The sequence below is a fragment of the Gobio gobio genome, assembly GCF_949357685.1.
Source record: "Gobio gobio genome assembly, chromosome: 17".
Taxonomy (NCBI): Eukaryota; Metazoa; Chordata; class Actinopteri; order Cypriniformes; family Gobionidae; genus Gobio; species Gobio gobio.
This window is the reverse complement of record NC_137110.1, coordinates 38488326-38503098: the sequence shown is the minus strand read 5'-3', so window position 1 is coordinate 38503098 and position 14773 is coordinate 38488326. Positions and strand designations below refer to the sequence as shown.

The 14773-nt window shown below is 38.5% G+C and overlaps 1 protein-coding gene across 3 annotated transcripts in view; it reads right to left on the bottom strand.

The window, feature by feature from the left end:
• Positions 1-14773, bottom strand: part of gulp1b (GULP PTB domain containing engulfment adaptor 1b) — an 88748-nt gene that overhangs the window by 11202 nt on the left and 62773 nt on the right. For all 3 annotated transcript variants that reach the window (XM_079841544.1, XM_079841545.1, XM_079841543.1), the window contains 5 exons: positions 12054-12115; positions 11362-11433; positions 6886-6984; positions 3367-3504; positions 1264-1380 (listed from right to left, as the gene is read on the bottom strand). In XM_079841544.1, coding sequence (XP_079697670.1) covers positions 1264-1380; positions 3367-3504; positions 6886-6984; positions 11362-11433; positions 12054-12115 — 488 coding nt within the window. The remainder of the gene's footprint in view (positions 1-1263; positions 1381-3366; positions 3505-6885; positions 6985-11361; positions 11434-12053; positions 12116-14773) is intronic.

The following is a 14773-nucleotide window of genomic DNA, read 5'->3' as shown; positions in this document are numbered from 1 at the left end:
GATTCGATTAGAACTACAAACACGGATAAAAAGTGTTAGAAAACTACAAACATGGCGGATGTGCGAGTCCGACGGTTAATTAGAGAGGTTTAGATTAAGGCGCTTGAGTGATAAATTATGAGTATTTAACCAGACTAAAAGATATTTATTCAATGTTATCCACATTATATTTCACCTACAGCAGCATTGTGAACTTTTGTACTGATACGTTTAGACATTAACTTTTAAATGCATCATTATATTTAAACAGCAAACACAGAGGAGAGTCTCTGCATTAAAGACCCACAAATGGCAGATCAACATGCGACTGCATTTCTCTCTGATACGGTAGAAAATTACATTTAATGTGGAGGATTTTAACTGTGACGATGATTAACAGGGCAGTTTAAACAGTGATGGGATGCATGAAACTAAGCGGCAGAGTCCGTTATAGATCCGTACTACAGAGTTCATTTTAGGACATCCTCAGACCTCAGTCATATGATGAAAAGGTGTCATGCCTCAGATTAAAAGGCTTCAGTCATTAGACAAAACGGCATCGCGCCTCAGACTGAAAGGCTTCAGGTCTCAGGAAAAACATCCTCAGGTGTCAGGTCTCGTACAATTAGGCATCGGACGAAAAAGTCTCAGATTAAAAGGCATCAGAAATAAAGGCATCGGACAAAAAAGCCTCAGACTAAAAGGCATCAGAAATAAAGGCATCGGACGAAAAGGAGTCAGACTTAAAGGCATCGGACAAAACGCACTCAGACAAAAAAGGCATCAATCGGACGAAACGCACTCAGAACGAATGTTTCGAATTGCATCGCCTCAATATGATGTCACATACACACGGTTTTCATCGTATTCCTATAGGTAGACATGATCAGCTGACAGTCAGCTGATGCGAGCTTGACTAACGTGACCTGCCAGAACTGACGCTACGCTTGATTTTAGTCTAATTATGCAACAAGTTTGAAAACATTTCATTTTGTGTATTTAGGATACACATAATACTAGCAATAAAAATTACCTCAGCAAGACTGAAGAGTCAGCCCTTTCATTTAAAAAAAATAATTGGTGGAAATTTTCATTGCATTAAGAAAGAAATGACAAAATTCTCTTAAAAAAATTAATCAGTGAAAGGTGTGTTTAATGTGGCTTAAAAGAGTTTCTTTTCCACAGGGCCAGAAGTACCCAATCACCCTGCTATGAGTGTGTTTGTGTGAGAGTTTCTGGGTTCATCTTGAACGTGTGAGCAGTAATCCGTGAACATAATCTTACTCGTTTCTGAAGGTTTCCAATCTGTTTCCTCGTCTCTACATCTTTTCCACCAGACTCTAGGAACTTTTTGTAGGCGAGATCAAAGGCTTGTCCAATAGCAAGAGTGATCTCCTCCGCCTGGGCAAGATTTGCACACATTGTAATCATTAACAAACCATGGGCCGTATTCACAAAACATCTTAAAGTAGCTCCTAACTTTTAGCTCAGAAAATTTTTTAAATAATCGGAGTGTCAGTCATCATTTTAGGACTCCTAAATGTTTGCTCTAAGAGCATTTCACAAAGCATTTTAGCGCTAAAACCAGCTCCTAAATCTGTGAAAAGTTAGGAGTAGTCAAAAGGACTCCTAAGTCACTAAGACCAAATCACAAACAATCCTAAGCCGCATTTCCACCGCAGGAACTTTCCCTAGGAACAAGGAACTTTGGGGTGGTACTCGGTGTGTTTCAACTGCAGGAACCAAGGTCTAAATGAAGTTCCGGGTAAATATTTCCCCCTCCATACGGCTCTGCTCGCGAGGTAGTACTTTTTCAAAGTTTGGGAACTTTCGGGGGTGGGACTTGGGCGCTGAACATGCTGATTGGTTGACTCCACGTAGCATTTTATTATTTTTAAAAGTCTTTTGCGAGGTTCGTTCTGCGTTCAGTAAATATCAGTGTTGCTCTTTCTGTCCGATGGCACGCGTTGTCTCAGCAATCGCACGGTCAATGTCCGTAATAGCTGATAATAACATACGTTGTCTTATTTTAAATCTAGCTTTACGAGCTTTCAGAATACGCTATCAGTGCTCGTCTCTTTTCCACCGTTTTGTTAATTACCTCTTTAGTAAACCAATACAAAACCAGCAAAAGCAGCACAGCTTGCATCTCCTCCATACTTGTTGTTGTTGCAGACAGTATCGCAAAAAATTATTACTATCCGTCGGTGACTGGGAGGAACAGTCGCGCGCAGTCCCACGTCTCTGGACTAATTTGCCTAATCTTCACGGTACTTTAGACCGCAGTGGAAACGCAGACAGTAGCAGGTCTGGGGGGAAAAAGTTCCTGTAAAAAAAGTTCCTGGTACAAATTGTTCCGGGTAATTTTGGTGGAAATGGGGCTCTAATGGCTGTTATGGACTTTTCTCCTCTTTCTCTCTTCTACATCCCTTCTTGTCAACTCACTGTCCTATCATAATAAAGCAAAAATAATAAATATTATTTAAGAAACAAACAACAAAAAAAGCCTGATTACCTGTAGCAGTTGTTTCACGAGTTCACACTTACACATGATCAGATATAGTAAAATAAGCATATTTGCCGTGTTGTCCAAGAGGATCGAGGGCTCTAAGCTCGTAATTTAGCCCAAACCCAGATTAAACTACTCCCCCACATCCCCTGCTGAGCAAGGTCAAGGTAACTAGGTGAGTCGGCTCTGTATACTGTATGGCTCCCCTCGAGATGATTAGAAAGTGCTCCTCCCGAACTTTGTTTGTTTTTTTCCTTGAATTCTGCAATCTCTCTCTCTCTCTCTCTCTCTCTCTCTCTCTCTCTCTCTCTCTCTCTCTCTCTCTCTCTCTCTCTCTCTCTCTCTCTCTCTCTCTCTCTCTCTCTCTCTCTCTCTCTCTCTTCTCTCTCTCTCTCTCTCTCTCTCTCTCTCTCTCTCTCTCTCTCTCTCTCTCTCTCGAGAGAGAGAGAGAGAGAGAGGCTGATAATTAGCTGAACACATATTTGTTTAATTAGTGACACTAGCCTACTTTTTAAAATCTTTTTTTTAATATGGCAACATTTTTATTTTAAAATCTTTATTCGAATATGGACACATGACATACATTCTTCAATATTTCTATCACTGACAGAGACTCCTCCCCTATCAGCCAGTCTCTGTGGTCATAGTAAGTAAGTGTGATGAAATCATACATAGTACTTCATAAGACTTCTCTCTATTCCTTAGTAAAAGTTGGTCTCAGCAGCTTTGTGAATAGGTTTTAAGAGAAAACTCTTAACTAAGAACTTTTACTGGCATTTAGGAGAACTCTTAGTGGTAAGATAAAATGTTTTGTGAATACGGCCCCAGGTTTCTACTGTATGTAACATATGTTAGATATCACAAGCTTATTTACTTACACATTTTTCACTGTCAAACACGTAACACAGGTGTTTCTTCGTCTCAGGTTCTGTACAGATAAAGGTGAAGATTCTTTTATCCGTTTTGTCATCTGCACAGAAGGACATTCTGTGAAGTTGGCAGTTATGCTGCATCTCCTGGAACAAGAAGGATAGTTGAACTGAGATGAAAAGCTCACTGGAACGAATGACCTATTTTGAAGCAAAAAGCAACAAATCGAAAACATCCCAGAGGAGATTTTTTTTTTTGCTCAGGGGTTTAAATATTTAAGGCTCTTTAATGGCTTGGGCGAATTCATGTGTTCTCATTTATGTTTCAACAATTAAGTTTATACATTTTTTTTCAGATGTTTCTCCAAAAATTAACAGACGAAAGAACAAATTGATGCAATTTTTGACATTAGCCTAGTTCACATATTTATTTTGGCATCCGTATTCACTTTGTTTTAAAAAGTGGTGTGAACGGGGGAGGGAGAATTTTTATTAACTCATTACACAGAGACATAATTCTTGCTGTCCCATTAATTTAATGCGCCATATTGTAAGCAAAATTGCAGATGCACTCAGTGTATATATAAAAAGCAGGGACATTTTTGTTCGCACTTTCTTTTGTGATTTCACTGGAATGAAAAGCGATAAATTGGAGCATTTGTTGCCTTCAGCCACTGCCTCAATGGGCTCTCATCAAAACTTCCTCTGTAATGGATACATTCCTGCTGAGAGCTGCTTCAAAAACTGATGATGATATGTCCTATACCTCAGCACTATCAATGATGACTATATTAACTGATTACAGTATTGACACTGGCTATGTATGTTTTCCACTTGGATATAAATGTGATCCTCTTTCTGTAAATTTGATTTCATGAGGATCAAGTTTGTTATACACAGTTCTCAAAGGGCCATTTCTGAAAACTTGATTTGATTTGCAAAGAAAAACTGGTAGCACTTTATTTTACAGTCCTGTTTCCCATGTACATATTATGTACTTATTATAGTATTTACAATAACTGGGTAATAACTAGGTACTAACCCTGAACCTACCCCTAAACCTAACCTTAACCAATGTAGTTACCTCAGTACTTTCTTAGGGAAGTTCACTGTAAGTACATGTACAGTAAAATAAAAGTGCAGTACTTTATTTTAAATATCTAGAAATCACATCAATTTCCGTTATTCTGCCCCAAATCAACATCCAATAACAGAAACTTTGACATGGACATAAGCAGTGTGCACGTGAAAGGGCAAAGTTTAATTGTAAATGAGGTAAATTAATAGTAAATATAAATGACTAGAGCATATTGATGTAAAAAATGGTCACAACTGACACATACATCCTCTATGTATGTTCTCTCTCATCCAGACTGACAAGCGCTATAGCATAAAAAAACTCACTTAAGTCTAAGAAGGGATATTGTAATACAATTTCAAACGCAATTGTAAATTCTCTTAGTGTTTGTCTTTCCCTGTTGAGCATTAAAAGCCCAGAAGCGATGCCGATGCCTAGAAGCGCCGTTGGTTATTGCTGGTTTTTTTTTTATTCCTTGCCTGTGCAGATGCTGCAAATATCTAGCAAAACATCTCACGTTACACATGATGACACATGATGATTTCTCATGTGAGAAGATTCTGCTACCTGCCTCCTTTGCTTTAGAAATGGAAAATAGGCATTTTGTCCTTTGTTTTGTATTCTTATAAAATTACAAATGTAACTTAGAAAATTCAATAGGTTTTCCAAAATATACAAAAAAGTATTATACAATATTTCAGTTGTTTTATTTGTTTGAGCCTAGATCTTATTGTAGTAATGTCACTAAATATCAGGCATAACATTATGACAGGTGAAGTGAATAACACTGATCATCTCTTCATTACGGCACCTTTTAGTGGGCGGGATATATTAGGCAGCAAGTGAACATTTTGTTCTCAAAGTTGATGTGCTAGAAGCAGGAAAAATGGGCAAACGTAAGGATATAAGTACGTTTGACAAGGTCCAAATTGTGATGGCTAGACGACTGGATCAGAGCATCTCCAAAACTGTGGGGTGTTCCCGGTCTGCAGTGGTCAGTATCTATCAAAAGTGGTCCAAGGAAGGAACAGTGGTGAACTGGTGACAGGGTCATGGGCGACCAAGGTTGGTCCATGTGGTCCGTGTGAGCTACTGTAGCACAAATTGCTCAAGAAGTTAATGCTGGTTCTGATAGAAAGGTGTCAGAATACACAGTGTATTGCAGTTTGTTGCGTATGGGGCTGCATAGCCGCAGACCAGTCAGGGTGCCCATGCTGACCCCTGTCCACCGACGAAAGCACCAACAGTGGGCACGTGAGCATCAGAACTGGACCACGGAGCAATGGAAGAAGGTGGCCTGGTCTGATGAATCACATTTTCTTTTACAACACGTGGATGGCCGGGTGTGTGTGCGTCACTTACCTGGGGATCACATGGCACCAGGATGCACTATAGAAAGAAGGCAAGCTGGCGGAAGGCAGTGTGATGCTTTGGGCAATGTTCTGTTGGGAAACCTTGGGTCCTGCCATCCATGTGGATGTTACTTTGACATGTGCCATCTACCTAAGCATTGTTGCAGACCATGTACTCCTTCCCTAGTAGCTGTGGCCTCTTTCAGCAGAATAATGCACTCTGCCACAAAGCAAAAATTGTTCAGGAATGGTGTGAGGAGCACAACAATCAGGTGTTGACTTGGCCTCCAAATTCCCCATATCTCAATCCAATCAAGCATCTGTGGGATGAACAAAAAAGTCTGATCCATCGAGGCCCCACCTCACAACTTACATGACTTAAAGGATCTGCTGCTAACATCTTGGTGTCAGATCCCACAGCACATCTCCAGGGGTCAAGTGGAGTCCATGCCTCGACGGGTCAGGGCTGTTTTGGCAGCAAAAGTGGGACCAACATAATATTAGGAAGGTGGTCATAATGTTATGCCTGATCGGTGTATAATACTAATACATTTTAGAATTTTAGTTATTCTAAACAAAGGCTAATTAATATATAATTAATAATATAAAACATTCTCAATCTTGATTCTGGGAGAAACATCCCATTAATGATTGTTCTAAATTCTACTGTTCACAAACATTGGCTCTCTTTCCAGATCCTGCCAGAGCTGTTTTGTTTTGAGCAAACACATCTAATTGGATTTATCAAGTGCTAATTGGTTACTTTAGTTGCTGAATTAGTTACATTATTTCGCATTGGAATGGATAATTCTATCAGTTGCTCTAACAGAACTTAATTGGCATGTCATTTAGCAGTAAATGTTTGAAAGATAAGATAGCACATTTAATTTTCAGTTAAATTGCATTTCATTGTTCTGTCAGAGCAGGTGTGAGGGGGGTAGTGGGGTAGTTTATAGAGCTGAATAAATTGCTGTGACTTTTAGAGTCTAAATTAGGGTTGCTATGCGTGAAATCACATCAAATAAGTGCTTTTTTCTTTATTCATAGAGCACATCCTCTGACTGAACACAAGACGATGTTATATTTGAGAAAACCTACCTTAGTTTTAGGGTCCAATATCTTCACACCATATATAGAGATCTGAAGCTCCACTTTAGGAGTTTTCTTCCCCTCTGACTTCTTGATGTGCCTTTGAAACTGAGGAAGCAAAAGTGATTCAGCACATGCAGTGGAAGTACATACTATCAAGGGAAAAGCAGACAGAGCCGGAGGTGTTCACCGTTTTTTAAAGGCTGCTGGAGAGCAGTAGAGCATCAGGTGAAATGAGGCGCTCAAACACGTCTCTAGAGCAATGCACTGACCTGCAGAAAGTCCAAAGCTGGACATAAATTGGGCGAAAGAAATATTGCCCAAGAAAAGGACATCATTACCATGTCCTTAAACTGTCCCCTAAAAATCCCACCATGAATGAGTCACTGTGCTATTTCAGTTCTATTTTTAAATAACAGCAAAGCAGTAAGATGTAAAAGATTTTTACATTTTCTAAAGGAAATGTGAGTGGTGTTTGCCAGTGCAACACACGACTATGTAAGGGGGTTGGGTAGTGGTTGCCAGGGCAATGCTATGCGGTTGCTATGTGCTATGGCATTGTCAACCGAAATAACCAACCTATAAGTCTCTATGATTCTTATCCCTGAATATGGCTCAGGTCCCTAATTTAGGGGCCATTTACAGAACACCGTTTTCAACTAAAAACTGAAAACATTTTGGCCACTCATTTACATGAAAAAAGCATTTTGGGGCCTGAAAAGCAGTTTCAAAGTGCAAGTTTTTGAAAATGATACCGTTATTGTCTCCATGTACTGTAAACAACAAAAATGCGAATTTGTGTAACCTGTGAAGTCATGTGCATGTGTATTATGTGTTCAGTCTATAGAGCTCCGGAGGTCACGTGACCCATTTTGTTTACGACGCCATTTTGGCAGGCAGGAACAGCCGGCGCTAGCCTGAGTTTCAAGGCAACGGAGTTCACTGCGCACTTTAATTCAAAAGACATAGACTTGTACATAGCAAAACTTAACAGATTAAACATAACAGATCCTTATAATGCCCCCGGGGTGCTTTTCACGTGTATCGATAAAGGAATGGATAGATAGCTTTCCTATGCTATGCTAAGTTACAACCTATGCACTACTAAATATTTTTGCGTTGCACCATTAAACTTAGTTGAAGCCTAAATCTACGTATAAACTAAATATTTACGGAAGCCTCCGATCAGAAGTAACATTAACAGATAGAATAGCAGGCAGATTGAACTGCATCAATACGCTCTTGTTTTACATGACAGACTTCAATTCTTTACACGTATATGATAATGCTAACATATAGGCCTACATGCGCTTACATTTTAAGAGAGAAAACATGTGAGTAGAGTTAGCGGTTAACACGAAACCCGTCCAAAACAGCGTGCCACTGGGTGCATCTGTTCCATAGGTCCGTGTTGTGCATGTCAAATAAAATCAGTCATAATCAATAAATGTCATTTCTTATTTTTTTTTGTTTCAGTATTTATTTATTGATCCTTAAAGGGATAGTTCACCCAAAAATTCAAATTAGCCCATGATTTATTCACCCTCAAGTCATCCAAGGTGTATATGACATTCTTCTTTCAGACAAATAAAATCTGAGTTATATTAAAAATGTTCTGGCTAATCCAAGCATAATAATAGCAGAAATAGTTGCTCTGTTTTTGAAGTCCATAAAAAATGCATCTGTCCATCAAATAACGTGCTCCATGCGGCCCCGGGGTGTTAATAAAGGCTTTCTGAAGCGAATCGATGCATTTGTGTAAGACAAATATCCATATTTAAAAATGTATTTTATTTTTTTCTATGGCTCTGCATCAGCCGTCCCCGCACCATAACTTCCGGCGAATAAGGTCAAAATACATGCAAAATACTGGCGCGATCATAGATATATACATAGATACCTCATTAGTGCCTGCGCGGATCGGTCGAATGAGGCATCTACGTATCTTTGATCGCGGCAATATTTTGACCTTATTCACTGGAAGGTGTGGCGCTGGGAATATTAGATGACATTCGTCTGATAAGAGGTAAAAAAATAACAAATACTGATCGGTTTCTCGCAGAAACCGATCGTTTCGTGTCTTAAGACATCAATGTGTCGCCACGAGCCGCATGGTTTAATAAGGATTCGTATGTCTATGTGTTTTTACTCTCATACTCTAAAATATCCCCATTGACATGCATTATACGACTATCACACTGCAACGGTTGGAGTTAAAAATCTTCATTTGTGTTCTACTGAAGACACAAAGACACCTACATCTTGGATGCCCTGGGGGTAAGCAGATAAACATAAAAAATGTGTTTTTGTGCGAACTATCCCTTTAATTTCATTTCAAATAGCCTACAGTTTCTAAATGTTATTTATTTATAAAAGCACTTTTGTTATCCATGATTAAGTATTGAATTTAATGGGAACTTATTTTTATCATTAGTTACGTGAGGCAAAAGTAGAATAAACTGAAATTCACGGCATTTCAACAACTTACTACGATAAAATTATTTCCCCTGTGCTTTCCCCCACCTGTTCTCGCATCCTGGTGCACATCAGCTCTCCATCATGTTGAAATAGTAAGGTTTAAACAGTTTGGTTTTAAATTATTTTATAGATACCAATGCTACAGCCGCTCTAGCGCTCCTGATTGCCTGCCAAAATGGCGGAGTTTAGGCTGCGTGACGTCAACCTCTGGAGCTGGGATGTAGTGTTTCTTTACAACGTGACATCACCAACTACTGGCCTGGCATGCATAATATTGAATTTTTTGTAGTTTTCGCGATTCCGTGTGAACAGGGATCATTCTGTTTTTAGTACATCGTTGTCATGTAACGTACCCTTAAATGTAAGTACATGTGTTACGTCCAAGGACGTATGCTTATTTGTTATTGCAGTGTGTCATAAATTTGTGTATGTGTTTGGGTGTTTTTCTCTCTTTTTCTCTCTTTCGTCATTAAGACTTGTACTCTGACCAGCTGTATTCAATCTAATGATGCTTGATGTGATTGGAGAATGAAGGGGAGGCGCCGAGATATAAGCAGAAGAGGATCGGTTGAGATGAGAGAGAGACTTCCAGGATGAATTCCTCCTCCTGTTTGCACAGACTCTGTTGTTCATTTGTTGATCTGTTTCTGAGTAAGTGAGCTCAGGGTTCTGTTGAGGGTTCTTTAACAGAAAGAGAACTGAAGTGTAGCAGTATGTTTGATTATTTTTATATCTAATGTGAAGTCTTTTTGTTTAGTATCTTTATTTCTTTGTGATTTGGGGATTGTATAGTGGGAGGGTGCCATTTTTGTTAGTACTCCTCTTTTTCTCCTGTTTATGGGTATGCAGGGAGAAACGGAAGTTTTATGTCATTTATTTCTATGATTATCTCTTTCTAGGTTTTTCTACGATTTTTTGGGTTAGATAGATTAAGTTTTGTTTGTTATTTTGGCCTAGCTCTCCCCCGAAGTTATTATCACCATTGTTATTTCTTTTACCCTTATTTGGAATCTGTTCATTCTTTATCTTTTCAAATTAAATGATATCATTTGAATTGGTTGTTGTGTTGATTCTGGGACAGGGGGTTGGCATATCTTGGTTCTCTCTCCAAGGTTTTCTTTTCTTTATTTAATTTTTACATTTTTCTTTGCTTTGTTGCTGACTGCCCAAACCTAGACGGGTAGTTATGTAACACATGGGAATTTTTTGTTATTACTAAGTTCATCAGACGAAAATCATAAGCAGATGACCAACTCTTAACAATTTAGTATCGTCTACTAAGGATTTCAATGTGCCCCTGCTATTTTAATTCGTTTTTAAAGTCTCTTACAATAGGTTTACATGCATCCAAGATCAAAACACATTAATTTTCTCTGATTGGTCAGATGTCTAAGACTGTTTGGTTGCCCATCAGCTTCTGGGGTTTCGTGCTTGAGTGATACAGTGATACAAACAGTTGGAGTTAACTGTTGTAGTTAAACTGCTGTTGAGTCATTGTAAATATGAATTTAAACCCCTGACTCTTCATATCCTCACCCTTGAAGACTGGAATTACTAAAGACTTGTTTCAGGCAGTTCAGAATCGGTTCTTTCTTTTGAAAGACAATACCTCCATTTGTCATGCACTTTGATCTTTGAAACTTTGCAGACCTTTTACATTCACAAACAACTATATTACACGCTGCATGAAAGGTCATATCCGAAAAAGCATAATAGGGGCGCTTTGATAGCATAATTATATCATTATAAATCACTTTAATTACTATTAAATTATTAATCATTTAATTATCATTGATTTTACAATGATATAGTAGCTTTTGCCTTGTGTTAACTGGCACTCACATAAAATTGAAATGCAGCTTGAGTCTTTCATATGAACTTTGGAAGTAAACTTACCCTTTTAAAATCTCTGTATATTTATATTCTGCCCCATAAACAGGCAAGAGCCGTGAGCACATTTTATAGCCCATAAATGAACAGAATGGTGGAATGCTGTGGACACACTACCTTCAGCTTCCTGACGGCCACACGGACCATGTCTGTCCCTTTGGGCTGCTCCACTTCTGTGATTCCCAAGAACTACATGAACACACAGTGGACAGTTTGTAATGGTGACTGGGTTGATAAGCATACAGTATGTGTGTGTAGCATTATGCACTTGATGAAGGTCAGATAAGGGGAGTTCAGTGAGCTGTAACAGACACACACACACACACACACACACACACACACACACACACACACACACACACACACACACACACACACACACACACACACACACACACACACACACACACACACACACACACACACACACACACACACACACACACACACACACACACACACACACACACACACACACACACACACACACACACACACACACACACACACACACACTCACTCACTCACTCACTCACTCACTCACTCACTCACTCACTCACTCACTCTCTCTCTCTCTCTCTCTCTCTCTCTCTCTCTCTCTCTCAAGTGCATTTTGTACAACTTTAAACATCACTACATCCATCATAACAACACCTTCAGAAGAGCAGGCTCATCTCTCACACACTCACACACACATCTCACATCCCAAAGTCAAAGACATGGTGTACCCCCACCCCATTTTGTGTTGTAAATATAGAAGAGGCATAGAGAACCACAGGAACAAATAAGAAAAACGTCTCAAACTGTACCTTTGCATTATACACAACATGACTTCTCACCAAGGCTTCAGGTGTGTGCATACTTGGTTTATCTGGATGAAAAAGAGAATAAAGATTAAGAATTTAGGTGTAATGGCAGATGACTGATATTTCCAGTAAGTCAGCAAATAAAGCTTGAAATGTTGTAATAATAATAATAATACGTTTTATTTATATAGCGCCTTTCCCAAGCTCAAGGTCGCTGTACAAGAAAAATACATACATATACATAGTATCAAGGAAGAACAATGTAGAACATAGACATACAAATATACAGGGAAGAAAAAAAAGCAGAGGGTTGGAAATACTGTAAGAAAATATGTTTTTAATTGAGATTTGAAAGAAGATATAGTAGCAGTGTCGCGCAGAGATGGGGGGGGGGGGGGATTTCCAGAGTTTCGGGGCCACAAGTTGTAAGTGGGACTCTGATTTATGCTTTTTTATGGCAACACTATCAATGGCAAAATGTATATGCAGTGGTCACATGGTCACAAGTCGGAGCTCTCAAAAAATTCAGAGTTTACAAGTTGTCCTGCATGTCCTTCTGTTCTCACTGTTAGAAACGGGCAGCTGAGGGCTACAGTATTTTTAACAAGGTTCATAATCATTCAAGGCAGATCGTGCATCATATTTCAGCTATAATTATCGCCTGAGCCTGTCACAATTTAATAGGCTTAGAATTTATATTTCAAAATATACATTCACATTATTTATCCTTTATCACTTATTTACATGTATTTATGTCTATGCTGTTCCATGTGATTAAAAAGTCAGTCCATCTTTTCAGTGCTGCATTGCTGTGCAAAGATGGGCAGTCAATGTTTCATTTGACAGACATTTGATTTTTTTTTTTTTTTAAATGTTGTGGTTGTCCTGATTTTTTATTACACCACAGGCACAGAAGCAGCACTGAAGTTAAACAGGAATTGCAATCACTGGAAACTTTAAAGTTGATTATTGATTCGATCCTGCACAGCTGACATCGCATCTTTACCTCAGAGACGCCTCAAAAACACTCAACATCAATAAGGGTCTCCTGTCTTTCCGTCCCCCAATTTAAGTGCTTTAAATATGAAACAATCAACACAAGTCTCAAACAAAAAGAAAGCTTTTTCACATTTTTTGTTTCTGAGCATTCTTGAGAAAGGTGTGTGATGTGAGGATAATAATACTGTGATGCAGTACTTGAGATCAAAGCAATGCACATCATGAATAAATTAAACTGATTACGCTTGCTTTTTTATGCTGCTGTTGTTGCATTTGTTGTCAGTTTCAATTATTTTCATGTGGTGATTAATCAGACCTCATCTTTTAATTAAATGTCTTCTTGTAGTTGGCGTGTTAAATGTTGAGGTCCATGCGCATTACGTTTAATTAGAGCAGGGGTTTTCATACTGTCCATGCGGCTGTAAGGGGGAACTAGGGGGGTCCGCAGAAAAGGATAGGAAAAAATAGTTTATTAAGTGATAACATTTTTTAAATGATTACATAATAATAAATGTTAATTTTTAACAATTAAAAATGACACTAAACTTGGTTAGGGGTGTAACAGTATACATATTCATACAGCAGTCTTAGTAGTCTAGATTTGGCCCATGTAAAGTTGCCGCACACTTCCTGAAAAGTGAAGCCAAAACATTTCAATCGTCCCCTGGTGGCTTGTTGTATAGGTCATGAACCCAATCTCTCCATGTAATCGTATGGGATGCGAGCCAAATAAACAAAAAATCCAATTACATTTCAAACGTCCGAAATCTGAAATGTATTTCGAAATACTTCCCAACTATATAGTGTGCAAAAAACAGTACGCCAACAGAGTAGAATTCATGGTATTCGGAAAAACACAGCTGAGATTCTGAAGTGCACATTCAATAGACACTTTACTATCCCATGAGGCCATTGAGAGAGGATTTATGAATGGCAGTGAAGTGAGGACACTGGCAGGTCACATGACATAGACAACATGGCGGATGTAGTATGTCTGAATTTTATTTATATTTCCCATATCCATACTATATAGGACCAGTGTTGGGTATAGTTACTTTGGAAAGTAGTTAGTTAGGTTACAACGTTACCATCAATTAAAAGTAATCAGTTATGATACAGCGTTACCTATTCATAAAAGTAACGCGTTAGAGTACTCATGCATGCGTTACCAAAAATTAAAAGCCGTTTGCAGCGGCTCACACATGACAGACACAGCCCCCGGCCCCTTTAAATGCACCTAGAAGTCGTGACTCCCGACAATGAATAACGTCAGTCATCCGACTAAATTAACACTGCAGGATAACAATAACAGGAAAGACAGTCAGCAAATGCCTACAAAAGACAGATGAAATTTAATATGAATAATTGATCCATGTCGGTATACACAGCCTAATATTTTTCACTTAGGCTATAATTAAAAAAAATAGCCTACAAAATCAAGATAGCCTATTTACTTTTTATTTATTAAATCCATCCAGGAAATTAGTTAATGAAACATGGATTAAAATTAAGATACAATTAATACAAAACGAAATTCGTTTTAAAGAAAGGCTTTGTGCTTTCTTTTTGAGGTCTCTGTGAAAGTTTTAAAGTCTTTAGTGCCGCGGCGCTTTCAGGGTGGTCGCGTCCGTAATGGAGAAGAACTGTCACGTAACATTGTTTTTTCCTCATAAATGACAAAATACTTAAAAAAAAAATACAAAACCATAATTATTATTTTTTTT